We start from the raw sequence: 20,405 nt of genomic DNA on the forward strand, positions 1-20,405 counted from the left end.
CACAAGCACCCTATTCTAATAAATCACTCTTATCCCTTTGCCTCTTGTTAAATTCTTTCTGCATTGAGACATAAAGAACCAGAGCTCCTCAGAGCCCCCAACCTGCCTGAACATTAAAAACCTTTTGTCCTTTGGGGGCTGGGAAATAGGTATGTATGTTTCACTTTCTGCAGATACATTCAGTCACTCCTCCTTTTTACTCTTCCCACAGAATATCCAGGATCTCTCGCTAGTTGCAGCTTGTGTCTTTCCGGTTAGCAGGAGGTATATTAGCCCACGTCTGCTCAAACATTTTTCCATTCTGGTATTGCCTCATCTCCCACAAACTGCCATAAAAACTATTTTCCAGGTAATACATCTAATTTATTTTCTAATAAAAAACAAATTTAATTCTATAGTATAAGGGAAAATATGAGAAATTAAAACCACTAATATTAAGAGAAAACTCTCTTAAGGGGATGGATTTTTTTTCCCTCTGTATTTTCTGGCTTACTATTATAATTTGTCTCTAAATATCAAAAATGTAAGTTATTGTGCATAAGAAATACAGGTGGGGCATGTTTAATGAATGTTTAAAACAAATCCCAAGTTTTTTTTTCTCAGAGATTGTAATCCAATATATCTGAAATGGAGCTCAGCAATCTGCATTGCCAACAAGTACACTTGGATTTTTGCTAGTATTTGTTTTTTTATTTCCTTGTAGAATAAAAAATTGAGAGAAGAAATTCTGAAATATCTTATTAGAAAAATGCCTCAATTTGAAACCTAGTTTGATTAGAAAAATATATGCAAGTTTACTAAATTCTTCAAAACTAATTATGTCTTTTTTTATTTTCTTTTTTAACTTTACAATATTGTCTTTTTCTTTTTTATAACATAAAATTTAAAGATTATTTTTTTAAATCTATTTTTCAAAAAGTACTTAGTAATTCTACAGGTGATCAATAATCTACACTTCAAAAAACCTGGTATAGAATATATACATATACCAATCTTAACTGAGATAATAGTTCTATCACTTTATATTTCTTCTAGTAACATCTCCTGGGCAACAAGGATATGGAAGAATTTTCAGTTTACTAGTATTATACACACAGGTGGAGCATCAGTTGTCCCCAGAAAACACATAACACAGGCCTCTAAATCTTTCACCAAACTAGGACCGATTGAAATTTTCCTCAGTTCTCAACATCCTTTGTACTAGTCTGGCATCTGTTTAAAATGAATTCTGATTACTAACATTTTAAACAAAATTGATCTTCTATTATAGCATATACATCTCCTTTCTAGTAGGGATTAACTAAAAATAGTCTGTTCTTAAAAGTTTTGGCAAACTAAATTATAAAATTTCTCTTTAAAGGTTCATTTGGGAACATATTTCTCTATCAATAACTTTGCACCAGAAGTTCAGAAAACTAAGGATCAAATAATATCTTGCTGTCTAGCTGTGTACCATCAAGTATGTCAGACTATGTTACCAACTCCAACGAAATGTCACTACATGTTTAATCTTCGAGATATATTTAAGGTTTGTTTTAAAACTTCATTCACTAACTTAAGTTTAAAATTCAACTTGAGAAAATGCAATTTTACTGAACTGACTTTCTCTCTCCATTTCCCTACTCACTGATACTGTCAACACTTAATTGTTAGAAGGGGGAAAACAGAGCAATTCAAGTTGATTAGTTTTGCTGTTAGCAGCTTATCCTATAAGCCAGTTAAAAAGCATCATTAAAGTAATTCCATGCAGAGAATTCAATGATGAAACCTGTAAGACTGTTAAAAAGTAAACCCACCTACTGACACCGGGTTGTGGTGAATCAAAGCTCAGTGTTTATTGTAAGGCGCCATACAAGGAATCTGAGACAACTAGTGCTCAGGCAGCTCCACCTGCCCAGAGGGTTTCAGCCAAGGCCTTTTAAGGACCAAGTGAGGGAGGGAGTAGTAGGGTCTATGATCAGCTCATGCACAATGCTGTGATTGGTTGATGGTGAGGTAACCAGGCCAGGTCACAGGTGTTAGCATTATCAATCCTTAGGCTCCAGTAGGTCTGGGGCCTATGTTCTCCTGGTCATCAGTAGTAAATTATTCTATTTGGTGGGGGTTTTAGCATCTGTATAAAAATTCAAGAATTGTGCATCTAGGTACTTCAAAGAGGAGCTAAAGCAGAGAATATGAGGGAGGAGTCTGCCCCATAAGGGGACATGCTGGCTAAGATTCTCATCAGGGAAAGAAATGACAAGGCTATAACATAGATTTTGGTTTTGCTTTTTTCTGAGAGTTTATTGCAGCTCTCAGACAAATGAAAGCATGTATACATTTCATAAACATGCTGAATTTTTGCAAGCCTTGTTTTTACACCAAAGAATGTTGCCAACGATGCTGATTTAGTCAAATAGTTTTCTGGATTAAAATGTTTAAAAAAAAAAAACTTTTTTTGGTTTGCTTTTTATCTCCTTGCTATGAGACTTTAGCCCAAAATAGTACATGTATTTGAAATGGGTTATAAATTTTTTAACCCAAATTGGCAATCTTAGAACATTAAGAAGCATCACTTATCTCCAGCAATCCTGTGAGGAGTTTTTGAGCCCTGTCCCTCTAAGGGTGACACTATACAAGTTTTCTCTGATTTATAACTTGTCCATCTCATCAGAAGTTCAGATTATCACGTGTAGGAATTGACAATCCTTGCCTGGGATTATTGCTCTATTTTTATGGAAACGTAAACCTGCAAAAAAAAAAAAATGAGGCTTTACTTTGCAATCTACCTGATAATGGTTTTTTAATTGTTGTTTTTAAATCCCTAATAGCTTCTTCTAGGTTTGCTGCAAGCTGACAAGTTTGTTGTTAACTCCAAAGAGATGGCTGCTCTGTTCTTTGTTCATGAAGCCACTCGAGTGTTTCATGATCGCTTACTTGAAGAAGCTGAACGGGCGCTTTTCTATCAGATTCTTTCGAAAGAACTTGAGAATTATTTTCAGGTAAAATTATTTAAAAAATTTTTGTAAATGGTATCTTGAGCAAAAGTGTTGTTTTATAAACATCACTAGACGTATCTATGATGTTAACTAAAAACTTTATTAACAATTCCATTTTTTACTTGCAAATGTCTAAATAATTGTAGATTTGGAACAATTGAAATGATAAGGTCTTGATGCCTTTACTCATGTGTTTGGCCTTTTAAGAGCCTTGAAATCGCTCATTTTCCTCCAGGACTGGCAGGCATGAACACTTTGACCCCTCATCCTTCTCCAGCCCTTTGAATTTTAGTTTGTGCGTGCTTCTCTAGTCCAGGTCACAAAGGAAAGTGCTTCAGTAACTGATTCACTAACAGTTGTGACTAAATGAAGTGGTGAGCTCAACTCCATTACCCTACCTCTCTGCTAACTCCTCTCAATTCCTTTCCAAAGATGATGGTTCTTTTCTTTTTTCTCTTCTTCGGTAGCGCCGGTTTCTCTCTCCCTATTCATAGCACTATAGGAAATAAACTCAAAGGTGCAACTTTATTTACAACATGAAGAAGAAATTTGGAATACAAACTTTATACATAGAGATACACACATGCATGTAAGCCCAGCATACAACACATATACATATATGTAAATCTGTCTTTATGTATACATACATTTGTATACACATATAATTTTTTTCCTTTTATCTTTTGGCCATGCCATGTGGCATGTAGGATCTTAGTTCCCCAACCAGAGATTTAACCTGCACCCCTTAGATTGCCAGCATGGAGTCTTAACCACTGGACCACCAAGCAAGTCCCCATATATATTTTTTAGATAAATCACAAATTCAGAAATCTTTTAAAAAACTTTTCTAGACACTCATCATTACTTTTTTTTAATCCAAGTTTCCTGCTCCTCAGCCTAGACCCTTCTTGGTATCATCATTCATGTTAATCCATAACACTTCTGCCCTCCAACTTTTTAAACATCTGGTAAAATAACATTTTCACTAAGCAGTTATCTCCACATCCACCAACAGCTCCATCTGCTTATCCAGAATTTCTCAGGGCTCTACCCAGTGTGCAGTTCTTCTTGTCCCTCTTTGGGGCTACTCTTTGGTGATGCTTCACACTCATCTTACTCCTACTTTCCTTCACACAGGCAGTAGAATCTCCAGTCCTTTCTTTTCTCACTTTCCTTCCCTAACAACCTGAGAAGCAGTTGAATACAGAGGTTACAAACACAGGCTCTGCCCAAGTTCAAAGCCCAACCCTTCCATTTATGAGCTATGAAACCTGTAGCAAGTGACCCCTCTGTGTTTCGGTTCCCTCATCTCTAATGAAAAGGTAGTAATTGTACCTACTTCATAGGACTGTGGTGAGAATTAATGGCACTAACTTGTGTAAAGTGTTTACAACAGTTTCTTACACATAAGTGCCCAGTAAATGTAAGCTATCATTGTATTAAAAAGGACCAGATCTTATATCTACTGTTCAAAGACAGGCTGGTGGTTTGGCAGAAAGAGCCTGAATGCTATATTTAGACCTTGGCTTGACTTCTAAATCTGTCTCATATTACTCTGGGTACTTCATTCTCAACATGAAAAACCGTTTGCAAAACCATTTCCAGTCTTCCTTTACTGCACGCTATGTACTACCCTGATGCCGCCTCCCTGGTGTCCCGTACCTCAGTATTGATACTATCATTCAAGCCTCCATCCATGTCAGAAATTTGAGCCCCTCACCTCATACTTTGGCCAGTGCAGAATGGTCTCTCTTGTCTCTTCCTTTATTCATATAGGTCCCTTCCCTTGGCTCACTCCTGACCATCCTTCAAGATTCAGCTTATGCTTCCTTTCCTGATGCTTTTCTCTAGCCTAAATCACATTCTTTCCAGGTTAAATGTCTTTGTATTGTCATAGGACTATGGGGTTTTCCTATCCATAGAACTAATTAGAATGTAATTGCCTATCTCTTTCTCTAACCAATGAGTTCCATGAGAACAAAATCGTTAATTGTTATCCTCACCTAAATCTCCAGAGTTTAACATCCTCCCTTACCCCTAGCTGGTACTTGATAAATACATCTGGGATGAATGAATAGATAAAGGAATGAATGAAGGAATGCAGAGGCTTTGCTAAAATAACTATCTAAAGAGAGCTTATTTCTGTCCTGGGAGAAGAATCTAAATTCTTGCCTTATACATTCCAACTGCAATTTAGTTTTAAGACTTTGCTAGACCAAAGAATAGATGTAGAGGCAGCAGAAAATGAGTGAGCAAATACTTAGAGACAGGTCTTTCCCTAGTAGGAGTTAGTCCCACAGACAGTAAGAACAGCTACAGTACCCCCAAATTAAAGAACTATTACCCAAACCTACTTTAAAAATTTAAGGATGTAAATTATTCCTGTAAGAATTTGGGTTTATACAATTCCATTTAGTCAGTTGTTTGACTGGTTGACTTTTTAAATAGTAAAATGTGATAGCTCTAATAACAGTTAACACTTACAATGTGCCAGGCACTGTTTTAAAAGCTTTACCCATCATTACTCAATTAAATCTTCATAACATCTCTGTGATTTAAGTCCTGTTATAATCCTCATTTTACAAATGAAGAAACGGAGGCAAGGTGAGATTAAGAATTTACCCAAGGTTGCATAGTTAGTTAAGTGGTGGAGTCCTGGCTATCTGACTTCAGATATTCTCTTAACCATCATGTCATATTGTCCCTCGACCTTCCTTTAGCCTTTTGCTTAAACAAACACCTTCTGAGAGCCTATTAAGAATTTCCAGGGCCAGACATCAACTGAGGTAAGTTCTAAAACCTCCTTAGAACTAATGTAAGCCCTGCCTCCAAGCACCTTACAACCTAACAGTTGCAATACATTTCTGTAAGCACTGTAACAGGCCCATCCACACACCACCATAGTAGGACAAAAGAAGAAAGAATAATTTTATCTCAGTTTTAGGAAGACGGAAATGGTCAGACTTCAAAGAAGGGGTTAGCCCACGAACTTGGTCTGAAAGACAGGCAAGGATTTCTCAAGTGAACCAAGAAAGCAAATATGGAAGCTTGCAAATCTATGGTGGTGGATAACAATTGACTAGGGAAAGATTCTGTTTTTCAGATTGTTGGTGAGACCTCGTGGTGTCAACATGTTATTCCCACAGCAGCAGTTCTTAACCTAGAGACTGTAGATTCTCAGAGTTCTTAAACAGAACTGTATTTCAGTGTATTTGGTTTCCTTTGCAACCCTTGCATTTTACTATATGTGTTTAAAATGTTATTCTTATGAGGAGTCCACAGGTTTCACTGTCAGAAGGGGATCCATGGCACAAAAAAAGGTTAAGAACCCCCAAGACCTAGACCTACTGTGCTAAGAACTTCTCTGATACAAGTACATTGTTTTAGTCTTGATAATAAGTAAAATTGTGCTATTAACAATTTCTATTCAATCACCTTACAATAGATCCAATGGACCAAAGAAAAACTGATAAATGACCCAATTATATTTGTGGATTTCTTGGATGTAAACAAATCTCATAAAAAGAAGACCTATCAGTATACCAATGACTATAATAAACTTGCCGAAGTACTTACTGAATTCCAAATGAAGTTGAATTCAGCGTCTTTGGAGGTAGAGACATATACTATACAAAAATCTAAGGAATACTATTTTCAAATATATATATATATATATGCACACACATATATACAGGCTTCCCTGGTAGCTCAATCAGTAAAGAATCTGCCTGCCAATGCAGAAGACTCAGGTTCGTTCCCTGAGTTGGGAAGATCCCCTGGAGAAGGAAATGGGAACTCACTCCAGTATTCTTGCCTGGAAAATCCCCATGGACAGAGGGGCCTGGTGGGCTACAGTCCATGGGATTGCAAAACGTCAGACACGACTGAGAGACTAACAGTACACATATGTATATGTGTATGTAAAATCAAATATTTTTGAGATGTGTGTGTATGTATAAGAGCGAGAGAGATCAAAAAATGCACCCTCAAATTTTAGTGCAGTCCAGTAGAAGTATAGGTTCATCTTATTTTGCCTCATTTAAATAAAAGGTGCACAACTGAAGCGGTAAAATGTTGAATTATTAAAGTTAAGGGAATTAAATGCAAGAGAGGGTGTGGCAACAAGTAGCAACAATATAGCTGGGAATAATTCACAGTCTTTCGAATTGTGCTGTGCTTAGTCACTCAGTCGTGTCCGACTCTTTGCGACCCATGAACTGTAGGTAGCCCTGTAGGCTCCTCTATCCATAGGGATTCTCCAGGCAAGAATACTGGAATGGGTTGCCATGTCCTTCTCCACGGGATCTTCCCAACCCAGGAATCCAATACAGGTTTCCCGAACTGCAGGAGGATTCTTTACCATCTGAGGCACCAGGAAGTCCAATGGGAAACTACATTCCCATTACAGTTATGAGCAAAGGTGATTTGGAACATAGACACCAACAAAATCAGATACCATACACGGATTCCTTGAGGCTTGTTCTACCCCAAGACAGAGAAATAGAAAATCAGCCTGGATATTGCTGCTCTCCCCTTCATTCTCTTCCCTCAAGCCTATGCCCGCCTCCCAATCTTGCTCATCAGAATATTGGCAAAAGGACAGTTCTCATTGTGCACACCTCTTTTCCATAAATATAAACTACTTTATTGGGTCTAAATTATTGGATTACCAGATTAGTCGTTCTCACTTCTATATCTTATATGTAAAACCACAATGAACACTTAATTTTTCTATGCCTATAATCACTCTATTTTTTTTGTTTGTTTGTTTCCCCTGGTAGATTTCTAATTCCTTGGTATTTTTCAAGGAAGCCATAGAACACATTGCAAGAGCTACAAGGATCCTTCGACAATCAGGAAGTCATATGTTACTGGTAAGAATTTAAATTTTTCAAATTTTTTAGTATGCAAAATAAAAATTAAGGAAATTCAATAAAAATTCTGCTTACAGAAATTTAATTTTTGCACACTTTCTGTTTATGAAAGCTCATATTCATTGACTTGTATGACAAGATCCTTGTCCTCTCAAAAGTGCCTAAAAGTTCACCAGCTATTTGTTTTTGGAAGGCATTTAATGTGTAAAAACAGTGGTGGGTCTGGCACCATCTCTAGCATATCTTCAGTATTAATACAGTGTCTGTGCAGGTGAATCTTGACTTCAAAAATAATACAATTCCTTGAATATTTATTTAGAAAAATGAGTCGTTGCACAAAATTTTACTGCTCATGAAGGCAAATGAGAGTTAAATTCTTGGAAATTCCGCCAATACCTTAAATAGAGAAAAGCTTTCAGAAGGCTAAATAAAATCCAACGTATTCAACCAATGATATGTCACATTATTATGACTGTTTAATTTAGTCATTCAAATTATGTTCTCAGATCACAAAAGAATTACTACTGGAATCAATAACAGGAAGAAATTTGGAGTATTCACAAATATGCAGAACCTTTATAATACATTCCTAAGTAACCAATGGGTAAAAGAAGAAATCACAAGAGAAATTAGAAAATGCTTTGAGGTGAATGAAAACAAAAACACAACATACCAAAACAAAAAACAAACAAACAAACAAACAAAACACAACATACCTAAAGCAGTGCTTCGAGGGAAAATTACTGCTACAAATGCCTATATTTTATTTTATTTTGGAGTATAGCTGATCAACAATGTTGAGATAGTTTCAAGTGGATAGCAGAGGGACCCAGCCTTACACATACATATGTCCATTCTCCCCCAAAGTCCCCTCCCATCCACGCTGCCACATGAGATTGAGTAGAGTTCCCTGTGCTATATAGTAGGTCCTTATTGGTTATCCATTTTACATATGGTAGTGTGTACAAATCTCAAGTAAATAACCTAAGTTTCCACCTTACAAAACTACAAAAGAAAAGAAAACTAAGCCCAAAGAGGAAGTTATATGAGAGAAAAGATGAGAGAAGATAGTAAAGAATAGAAAAACAATAGAGAATATCAATGAAAATAAACAAAAAAGATTCTTTGAAAAGATCAACAAAACTGGCAAATCTTTAGAGAGGATAATCAAGAGAAAAAAGGCAAGAACACTCCAACTATTAAGATCAAGTATTTAATATACCTTGATGAAATGTACACCTTCCTCGAAAGACATAAATTACTGAACTGAAGAAATATAAAATCTGTACTTACATAACTAATAAAAAGATTGAATTAGGAATTTTTAAATGTCCCGCAAAGAAAAGCCTAGGGCCAAATGGCTTCACTAGAGAATTCTAACATTTAAGGAAAAATTAAATCAGTCCTTTATAACTCTTCCAGAAAATAGAAGAAGGAATACTTCCCAGCTAATCTATGAGACCAGTACCACCCTGATACCAAAACTGTATAGACATCATGAAAAAAGAGAACTACATACCAATATCACTGTGAATATAGTTGTTAATTTTTAAATGAAATATCAGCAAACTGAACGTAACAACATATGAATATTATATATCATGGCCAAGTGAGTTTTATTCTAGGAATGTATGTTTGGTTTAACATCCCCGAATCCATTAATGGAAAAGGAATGAACTGCTGATGCACACTACAGCACAGAGAACCTCAAAACCATCATGCTAACTGAGAAGTCAGATGCAAAAGACTTCTTACTGTATGATTTCATTCATAGGGCATGTCCAACAAAGGCAGATCTATAGAGAAAAAAAGCCTATTAATGGTTGCCTGGGACTGGAGATTAGAAACAGGATTGACTACAAATAAGCTTGAGGGATATTTGGGGAATGATAGAAGTACTCTAAAAATGGATTGTGGTGATGGTTTCATAACTCTGTAAATTTACTAAAAATCATGTAATTGTGCACTTAAAACAGGTATAGTCTATAGTTTGCACCTTAATAAACTGTTTTAAAAGGGTAAAACTTTATCATCATTCCCAAAGAGCACTTCTTGAGTGTTATTGCCCACAGTAAATGGAAAAAGACTTTTTTGAATCCTTACAAATGAAGAGTCAAATGTTGATAGTCACATTGCAGTGATTTTATAAGCCTATCTATGCTATTTTCAGTGCAGTTATTTCATGTAGTTCAAGAGGCTGTGAAGAGAAAAGATTAAAATATTGAAAGTGTTTGAGTGCCTTATAAGATTTTGATAAAATACTTTATGTTTCATGTGTTTATCAAAGCATTTTAAAATAGTCTTAGGTAGTTTTACTAACTTTCTAGCACATCTAAGTAGAAAACTTTTTATTTCTGTTTAATAAAATTTCTATTTTTTTTTTTCTTCCCAAGATTGGAATAGATGGATGTGGAAAAGAAACTTGTGCGACTCTGGCCTGTTATTTGGCAGAACACAAAATATACAGGGTGCCTTTATCTCACAATTATGCCTACTTAGAATTCAAAGAAGATTTCAAAAAAGTGTTTATGCAAGCAGGATTAGAAGGCAACCCCTCTGCTTTGATAGTTAGTAATCTGAACCTAGATCAAGTAAGTACTTTTTGTTTTTATTATTTGCTAAAGTTTAATATTTATGTGGGGTATTCCCAGGTGGCACAGTGGAACCCTCCAAATTTAATATTTGGAAAGAAAATATTTATCTATGGTCCTATTAACCTGCCATATCAATTCTTTTCATTATTTTTCATGCTTATCCAATCATAGCCTATAGAGTTTATGAATTTACAATCATTCTGTATATAGTTATACATAAGTACCACAATAAAAGAATTTTCTGTTTCTATAATTTTAACTGACTACTTGGAAGTAATTTATCTGTGTAACTAAAGTCATCCATTTTACATTAAAACCAGTTTTATAATCTGTCTTTTAAAAATAGCCCTTTCATCTGTATCCACTGTCTGATCATGAAATCTACAATGTGCTCTCACAGAGTTTGAGGCTTCTGTTTCTGTTCTTTATCCTTCTGCTCAAGTTTCACCAAAGCCAAGACCTTTCTTTGCAGCTTATGCCTTATTTATATGTAAGAAAAAAATGTTAATCGCTCAACTTTCAAAAAATCTATTCTTTTGCATAAGTTATACCCTTCCACAGCCAAAGCATAATTAGGAATACCACCTCAGATTGTATGTACTTCTTTGTGGAAAAAATTTCAAGGGAATATTGTTTATTATCTATGATCCAGAGGTGGATAGTTATTAGTATTGTTTCAAACTCCCATTTTGTTTTTTCTCCTGATACTGGGCCTCTCTCCCTAGAGTTGTATGTGTCTGTTTGTTTTTCATGTCATATTTTGAAAGTAAATCCAAGAGCCATGTCATATCTGCTATTCTCCATAATATCCAGTTTTTCTGCTTTAACTATATATTCTCCCCTTCCCAAATTTGAATATTCTGCTCCTTGATCAGGTTGAGGTTTCTGCCAGACACTTGCTAGATTTCAGAAGATGTAGTTTCTCCCCTGCCAAGAATGTATTATTCTAATTTAAGAAACTATTTTTTCAGAAATCCACTGTCAAAGCTGAATTGAACATGGCTCCTGTGTTATTCAGGGGTTTCCCTGGTGGCTCAGCTGGTCAAGAATCCGCTTGCAATGCGGGAGACCTGGGTCCAATCCCTAGGTTGGGAAGATCTGCTGGAGAAGGGAATGGCTACCCACTCCAGTATTCTGACCTGGAAAATTCCATAGACTGTATAGCCCATGGAATTGCAGAGTCGGTCATAGCAGAGCGACTTTCACTTTCACTTTCCATGTTATGCAGAACTTTAAGGTTATTGCATCTCCTTTCCAGACTTTTTCTAGCCACATCATTGCTTTCCACATGAATCCAAAAAAATGATGTTATGACTTTGTTAAGTTTGTTAACATTTGTTAAGTGCAGGGTACCAGATGGTGAGCTACAGTTTAACAAAAGACAAGAGAATCTGAAAAAGAAGTTTATTACTCAGGTTCTGCAGGAGGTACACAGCATGCTTTGAGGGAACCGATGGGAAGTCAAGGCAAAGTGCAGAGAGAGAGAGAGAGAGGTAGGACCAGGGCACACGCCTTGATTGGGGGTACAGTGCTTTGCAGTGCTTTTGGAGTTTCCAGGCTAGGGCCAGATTGGTCAATTCAAACCCAACAAGGGTAAGTTCCATGGGGGTCTTATCTAAGGAGCACATATAGGGAAGGCTCTGGGAAGCAGGGAAGACTTGACACAAGGGCTGTTGGGAAGTCATATCAGAATTTACATTTGCTTTTAATTCTGTGGGTTGGTATCTAAGGCATGTGCATCCATGAGAGGTATAATGTCAGTTTAAATCCCCCAGCAGGCTGCTTGGCCAAACAAAATGGGTGCTGAAGCAATAATACTATGGGGTAATTTAGCTAGACTCTCAACAAGTAGGCAATAATCAGAGTACTTAATAAATCTTTGGTGGTTCTCCATCATGTCTTAGGTGAGACAGGAAAGCAGTTAGCCCCATGTCACCTCTGTCAGCCTCTATTGGACGCAGCCCCCCAGTTCTCTGCCGTTTCTCAACTGGGCTGAAATACCAGGTCCCTGTGAGTGGCTAAAGAATACTGTATCTTGAGGCACTGATAATGCTAATAATGCTTTTTTGTTAAAAGAAAGCTTGGATTTATTCTAAAAACCAAAATGCTCATACTTTTTTTTATTACTCCTCTGGTAGAATTTCTTTCATTGCTGCTTCTCCTCTGTTACCTTCCCATTCATTTTGGAACCCTTTATAGAGATGTTCTTGGTTAAAATAAGCTTTTGGCCATGTGATTTCTAATAGTTTGTGTAGTATTCAAACAAAAAAATAGAGATACCGAGAACTGCTATAAACTGTGTGAAGCAGAGTCCCTGCTCAACTTAATCATTGCACCCACTCCTCCCACGCCTCCTCCCCATGCACAGCGCAGTGTTTGGCATGCTGTCGGTACCAAATCTGTTTCCCTAATGTTTGAATAAATGAATGAATAGATAAAGCTTATTTTGACTCAGAAAAAAATGTTTTTGATGGGCTCACATTAAAAGAAGTTATTTTTTTGATCTAAGTTCTCCTGAAACACTATTGCTTTCTCGATTAGCTTTGTCCAGAGTAGAATACATGCCCAATTTACTCATTCCTGATTAAATGTATGTTTTGCCTAAGGAGTTATTTATGGAAGATTTGAACAGCATTATTAATTTGGGGAAAATACCTGACCTGTTTGAAAATGAAGAGCTGGATGCGATTGCCCTCAAGCTTAGAGCTCTTGCCGAACAGTCTGGTTATGTCGATAATAGGCAAGCTTTACTTTTGTTCTTCCAAAAGGTACATTTTTGTGGATTGCCTTTATCAAATTGTCATATTAAATTGAAAACAGACCATGTTCAAATTTCACAAAATTTTATGCTAGTGTCCACTATTTGTTGAAAATAATGCTGCAATGAACATAAAGGTCTGCATTAAAAAATAGACTGTGTTTATAATTCTGTACATGAATTTCAAGTTGGATAATTTCTTTGGTTTTTTACATGAGTTTTTAAAGCTATAATAATGACTGCCATCCTTATACACAGACACACCATAGGCAGGACAAACATGAGCAAGAATCTGGGACTGACTGGCTAACAATGACTTAAAAAAATAATAATACCTTGAGGCAATAAGAGAAATAAGATCCCAAGATTATTTCACACCCTGTGATCCATTTCTAGCCAATGAAGTTTTTTTTATTTCAGTTGTATGCTGGTAACAAGCCTGGAAAGGAAAGAAACAAGAATTCCTCATCCCCCTAAAAAGCCCTAGAACTGTCCAGGAGGTTATGGGTTATCCAGGTAGAGCAGGTAATATTCAGAATGAACTCGGCAGTGGGCTTGCTGTGAAAGAATCAGCTTGATGAGAGATATCAACTGGACAAATTAACTAGGCATTCTGTGTCTTTAAGACATGGTGAATGACCAGTGGCTGAGTGAACAGATAGATATGATTACCCAAGCCAAAATGTTCACTGGTAAAGTACCACAGGCCAACTTATTTCTCAAGTCAGTTTCTATCTTTTATGGAGACATTTGAAAATTGAACTGAACCACCATCCCTTCCTCAGCAGATACTTAGTGATCTTGCACAACAAAAACATGTAAAAAATTCTGGGAATGGAATCCACAATTGTAAGAGAACAATATAATATAAATGGATGTTTGAATTGAGTTGTATTTTAAAATGCTGCAGTAGAAAGAAGGATAGGAGTTATCCTGAAAACTTGTGGCACTCTAGCACTTCTTTACAAAATTGGTTTACCCAATAGATTGTGAGTGGAAAAGGAAAATAAATTCTGATTTAGAGTGTGGCGAATAGTGCCCTCCAGAAATAAAAAATAAGAATCCCAAGTAGAAATCAATTTTAATTTTATATATATGCCATACTTTCAAAAATGATGTGAGGTTTTTTACAGTAATAATAAATAGTGAAAACACATTTTAAACTGTTGGATATCTTCAAGTAGGAGTTTGCAAATGGGCAAAGCAAAGAGAGGTAATTTCATTTTGTGGGTTTTCCCAGGTGGCTCAGTAAAGAATATGCCCACCAGTGCAGGAGACACAAGAGACAAATTTCAATCCTTGGGTCAGGAAGATCCCCTGGAGTGGGAAATGACAACCCACTCCAGTATTCTTGCCTGGAAAATGTCCATGGACACAAGAGCCTAGTGGGCTACAGTCCATGGGGTCACGAAGAGTAGGACACAACTAAGCACACATGCAATTTCATTTTCAATTTAAAGATTTCTGTATTTTGTGAATTTTGCATTGAGTTGCATTTGTTTTTATAAAAATTTTAAAGACAAGCAGGAGGGGGAAAATCTTACCCTTTAGTCTTCCTTCAGCTTTACCACTCTTATTTGGCAAAATAGGTTGCCTGATACTCAAAGATATTATCACTTTGTACAAGTTGAACCCTTTGAGTTAGATGGACCATTGACTCACTGAAGCTGCTTTCAATAATGTGGTTTTATCATAAAGTGATGTAGGCAATGAGGAAGGAATCTGTACCCTGTGGTCAGTCCTTCCAAGAAGCCAAGAACAGCAACAACACAACCAGGTTTTAGGTGGGGCAAGGATGCAGGCAAACTTCTTTGAAACTAGCACTTTGCCTAGGACCTGAAAAATTATGTAGAATCTAATACTACTTGGCTGTAATCCTTCAGCTGTAGGAGTTTATTAGTATCTCTGAGGTGTTATGTACATAACATTGTTCTGATTCTCTGCATCTCTTTTAGCTTTAATTCATCTGTTTCTTTCTTTGAGTTTCTGTGAGTCTTAAATGCACACCACTCCAGAGGAAACAGTTAAATAGACAGACTCATCACCATCTGGTACAAACTGCCCTACTGAATAGAGTTCTAGCACCAGATCCCCTTATAAAGGATGGTTTATACAAGGAATGCTCTGAGTCCAGTGACTCCCCTACCCAGTCCATCCAGCTGAAGCCAAGAGGGTGAGGTCCTCTAGAACAGAACCTGCCTCCTTTCCTCAGAAGGGCTCTGTTAAGCTTGTAGTTTCCCCTGGAAGGACTCTGATTTATGACAGATACTCAGTACATGATTGATAGGTACTCCCCCCATTAAGGAAAAAATTGAAACAAATTTTAAATGGAATTTTCCATATAATATTTTCTTCAAAGAAGTGGATTGCATTTAAACAAATTATATTTTTATTAATTTTCAGAGAATACATAAAAATCTTAATATTCTTATGACCATGAGCCCTACAAGACCTAACTTTCACCAAAACTGTAGACTATATCCTTCCCTGATCAGCTCCTGCACAGTTGATTGGTATGAGAAGTGGCCGGAAGAAGCTCTGCTGATTGTAGCTGACACTTTCTTAAGAGAAAAAGTGGATATCAAGAACAGAGAGGTAAATATAACCCCTTTAAAGAAATCTAATGCAAGTGAAGATTTCAATTTATTATCAGAATCCAACAACACTACATCTCTGAATGACAATGAACCTTAGGTGGGCAAAGAGAGGCAGTTCTGGGCAAAATTATGAAATAAGTCAAGTGTTTGTCTTGACTCTTTATCAACTCCCCATCTCTTTTGCCCCCTAATTCACCCTGTCTCAATGATGCCGAGATTCCTCACTGCTGGGGTCTCTTCACTGTTCTGCTCTCATGGTAGACAGCAGATTTCCACAAAGGTAAACCACCTCCATTTTGCATGCTCTGGTAAGGATACTGCAACCTTCTGTGTTCTTCTTGTGAATTTCACTGGGTTGGTTACAGCAACACAACTACAAAGAAATGAGAGCACAAGCCACACGCAAAATTACCTCAGAACTCATAAGCCACAAGTCAGTAAGAATCTGTTCTAGAGTGATTCAAATGAAGATCCCGAGAGATGTTGGCAAAAGAAGTTGCAAATTCAGAGAGGCCTGAAACTCTGTGGGGCCTAGAAAGGGGCTTACAACCTTACCTCTCCAAGTGTTTAAGGAAAGCAAAGGCCAATAAGGGGTAGATTCAGGGTGGAACCAGCAAGAAATTGCAGCTGAGTTAAGAGTGACCGGTTTAACTAGGCTTGGTGGACTGGAGATGCGTAAACAGGACTAAATTATGTTCAAGTCAGATTCTCTCTGAAGGTAAGCAAAGAGGACACTCTTTCTACTCTAGTTTTGCCTACCTGTATCTCTACAATGATTGATCCATTGATTTCCATAAGGAACGGTTCCAGCCCCCTCCCCCAAACCCTGCAAAATACCAAAATCAGGATGCTCAAATGAAAGTGAAAGTCACTCAGTCGTGCCTGACTCTTTGAAACCCTATGGACTATAAAGTCCATGGAATTCTCCAGGCCAGAATACTGGAATGGGTAGCGTTTCCCTTCTCCAAGGGATCTTCCCAATCCAGGGATCAAACCCACATCTCCTGTATTGCAGGTGGATTCTTTACCAGCTGAGCCACAAGGGGCGCCCAAGAATACTGGACTGGGTAGCCTATCCCTTCTCCAGAGGATCTTCCCAGCCTAGGAATCGAAGCGGGGTGTCCTGCATTGCAGGCAGATTCTTTGCGAAGTGAGCTATGAGGGAAGCCCTGGATGCTCAAATCCCTTATATAAAATAGTATAGCATTTACCCATAATATGTGCACATTCTATATTTTAAATCATCTCTAAATTACTTGTAATACCTAATACATTGTAAGTATATGTAAATAATTGTAAATACAATGCAAATACTATGTAAATAGTTGCCAGCACAAGAGAAATTCATATGTTGCTTTTGGAAACTTTCTGGAATATTTAAGAAGTATTTTCAGTGGTCGTTTGAATCTGTGTGTGCAGAACCCACAGATACAGAGGGCTGACTATACATCCTTTAAGTCCTTACATTTTTCTAGCTTTATTTTACTCATGAAAATTGGGTATCTTGCTATCAATAACCTACTTTAAAGAAAGGAAGATAAGAGATAAAGCACTATAAACCTTGGCCATTGACAGTGTACCCTAAATCCTTGGAGTGCTGCAGCAGAAATAAGGGAAAAACCTAGCTGAGATGTCATTTATTGTTAACCTTTTTTCTTTTTGTCTTTTCCACTCTAAGCTCATCCTAACCACTAAAACTCATGTATTTTTAGTCCCATTCATCCAAACCCTTTTTCTGTGTCTCCACATCTCAGAAATGACAAATGTATTTGCATTGTCAATTTTCTTTTGTGTGTGTATTTAGACTGCTTTCTCTTAATTCTTAGAAATTACTATTTTTCAGAACTTAAAAGAAAGACTAGTTCCAACATGTGTCCAAATCCACAGAAGCATAAAAGAGTTGAACATAAAATACTTTCAAACAACTAGAAGGCGTTATTATATCACTCCCAATAACTACTTGCGATTCATGGATACATTTGTCCACATTTTGAAGTCCCGAGAGAAGAAAATGCAAAAGAAGAGGTAAGACTTTGAGACCAAGTCAGATATATATTTGTGCTCTTATTTGTGAAAAGGGATACAAATGCAAGTGAACCCAAATCCACCTTTTCATTGGAGGGAAAAGAGCAAAAGCTACAGAAGATCTTAAGAGGTAGGTGTCTATCTCCCCTGTGGTCATTCACAGGTTGCCCCTGTAAAGGCAAGGCTGACAGATTCTGCCAGTGAAGAAGCAATAGACTATTAGAGTCAGACATGGACATTGAAAACAAGAGTAACCAGCATTGCCATTCCCAATGTCCCTTATCCCATGAAATGAAAGTGGAAGTCACTCAGTTGTGTCCAACTCTTTGGGACCCCATGGACTGTAGCCACCAGGCTCCTCTGTCCATGGGATTCTCCAGGCAAGAGTACTGGAGTGGGTTGCTATTTCCTTCTCCAGGGACTCTTCCCAACTACAACACTGATAGTGGGATGCCCTGTTGCTGAGAAATCCATGGAATGCTGCAGCTCCGCAGTTTTAGAACCTTCAGCTGGACCTGGGAAGGGTGGGGGGAGGAAACCTGAGGTAGAAAGTCTCATATCTAATCAGAACTCTAGAGTCGTTGAGAAACAATCTCATGGCAGCCTCCCAGAAGATAAAGACAGTGGGAAATAGTCTTATAGCATCTGCTCACAAGCATTCCATGCTCTCATGTTCCAGAAGGATCACAGACTTATCTCAGTTGTAGTTAAACCTTCTCCTGTGTGACCTATATGAAGGCATAAAAAGTTGCCAGGGTACCATGTGAAGGCATTCCTTTACAGCTCTATCCTCCAACCTGTCATTTATCCAGCTGAAAAAGAACAGCCCACTCTATCAGATATCCCAGTTAAATGCACTGATAGGGACTTAGACCAAATCCATTCTTGGACAACATTGGGTGAGAATGGCCATGATGACTGCCACTTGGAGGACAGACCACAGACAGATTTCGTATCTTGAGCCAAGCCAGTTAAAATTGTTATTGATCCAAATGTGTCAATAATTGGCATTTGCCCATACTCTGCCTTTATTGGCCAGCTGGAAGCCCAGGGCAATGAAAATTTTCACCACCACTCATGCTTGAGAGTTTAAACTAGTTTGTATGTGGTGCACGAATATAGACCTGACATTTACAGAAGCAGTACCAACCTCAGCAGCAGCATTTTACCCACATGGTATCAGAATCTCATTTATTTTTTGTCAACAACTTTGAGTGGTACATTCAACATCAATTGTACAACAGTTGCTACAGTCTGTGAAAACAATCCTATTAGTTCAAAAGGTTAATCTTGTTCCATTGTTTTACATAAAGGCCATTCACTCCTCTGGGTTAGCAGCTCCTAAAATGCTTCTGAAAGTCCATGGATTAAGCCTTTTGTTGGTTGGTGATTAAATTGAGTATGATGGCCACAGGCTGGGTAAATTGGCCAGATGCCCTATAGACAAGAGTTATAAGGAATTAATGGAACTTCCTTCTACCTCCAACCTCCAGGTTTTAAGGTGTCCCCTTCCCACCATCCAGGGTTGTTGCTCTCCATTTGCAGTCATGATTGGTATGACCAGTGTCTGTCACAATCACTTCATCCACAGTCTTCCCCATGTCTTACCCACATTGTACATCCTTAAGTTGCTCAATAGTTTCTTCCTTATTACCTTGAACTATTGTAGAACATCTCCTTACCCCCCTGATGTGTAATCAGGATTACCATAAGTTATCCCCTTATGTGCATGATCATTATCATCAATATCCAATAGCGCTTATAGCCATCAAGTATAACTATTTTGTAAAAAGAAGCACCAGGTGATAAGTCCCAACTTCATAGCTCTTCTTTACTTCTTACAAATCCAGTAAGAAGTTTCCCAGGGATAGATATGGGACAGGAAAAAAGGGAAGGGAAGGGTTAATTATGTGCTTTGGGTCTCTTACAGCCAGTCCACGCCTCTTCTCCACCCCCAAAACATTTAACATCCTGTTTCAGTGGGAGATACCCTTTTGGGAAATAATCACTTTTAAAGCCCAGATTACGTGTCATAAGAGTGCGCTTCATTGGGAGCTTAGTTTCAGTTGTCTGTGTTTCTTTAGTTTTCCCTTAGAGTCCATTATATTTTTAATATCACCTGTTTCTAGGGGGTCATATGTTTACAAATTAAATGCTAAGCGCAACGTCTGATGTACACAACACACAACAAATAACAACTCTTTAAATAGGTAAATAGTATAAATAGACTTATTTTAGGAAGATCACTCTGGTATGGAGAATAAATTGGAGAGAGACAAAAAATAAAAACAAGACTTGAAAGCTAATGTGGTAATCCACATGAGACTTTTGAGGACCTATCCTAGAGCTAGATAAAAAATAAAATATCAAAAATATCTGTGTAATTCACAATTTAAAGGGTATGGGTGATGATGTTCTCATAGATTATGAAAGCCCAAGAAATAGAAACCATATATTCAATTTTTAGAAAATGCTCTATGGAACTTATTCCCTGTCTTAGAACTAAAATTTTGTGGACCAATAGCTTAGTAGTCTTCTTATTTAAATCTTCCATTTATTTTATTCCATACAAATGTATA

At 37.3% G+C, this 20,405-nt stretch overlaps 1 protein-coding gene across 2 annotated transcripts in view; it reads left to right on the top strand.

Annotated features, from left to right (window-relative positions):
• The window catches only part of DNAH14 (dynein axonemal heavy chain 14), a 377,701-nt gene that overhangs the window by 246,841 nt on the left and 110,455 nt on the right, over positions 1-20,405 (top strand). For both annotated transcript variants that reach the window (XM_059875675.1, XM_059875674.1), the window contains 9 exons: positions 212-349; positions 1,361-1,528; positions 2,811-2,981; positions 6,424-6,591; positions 7,760-7,852; positions 10,246-10,443; positions 13,053-13,214; positions 15,608-15,799; positions 17,645-17,826. In XM_059875675.1, the coding sequence (XP_059731658.1) occupies positions 212-349; positions 1,361-1,528; positions 2,811-2,981; positions 6,424-6,591; positions 7,760-7,852; positions 10,246-10,443; positions 13,053-13,214; positions 15,608-15,799; positions 17,645-17,826 (1,472 nt within the window). The remainder of the gene's footprint in view (positions 1-211; positions 350-1,360; positions 1,529-2,810; positions 2,982-6,423; positions 6,592-7,759; positions 7,853-10,245; positions 10,444-13,052; positions 13,215-15,607; positions 15,800-17,644; positions 17,827-20,405) is intronic.

The sequence above is a fragment of the Bos taurus genome, chromosome 16 (assembly GCF_002263795.3).
Source record: "Bos taurus isolate L1 Dominette 01449 registration number 42190680 breed Hereford chromosome 16, ARS-UCD2.0, whole genome shotgun sequence".
Classification (NCBI taxonomy): domain Eukaryota; kingdom Metazoa; phylum Chordata; class Mammalia; order Artiodactyla; family Bovidae; genus Bos; species Bos taurus.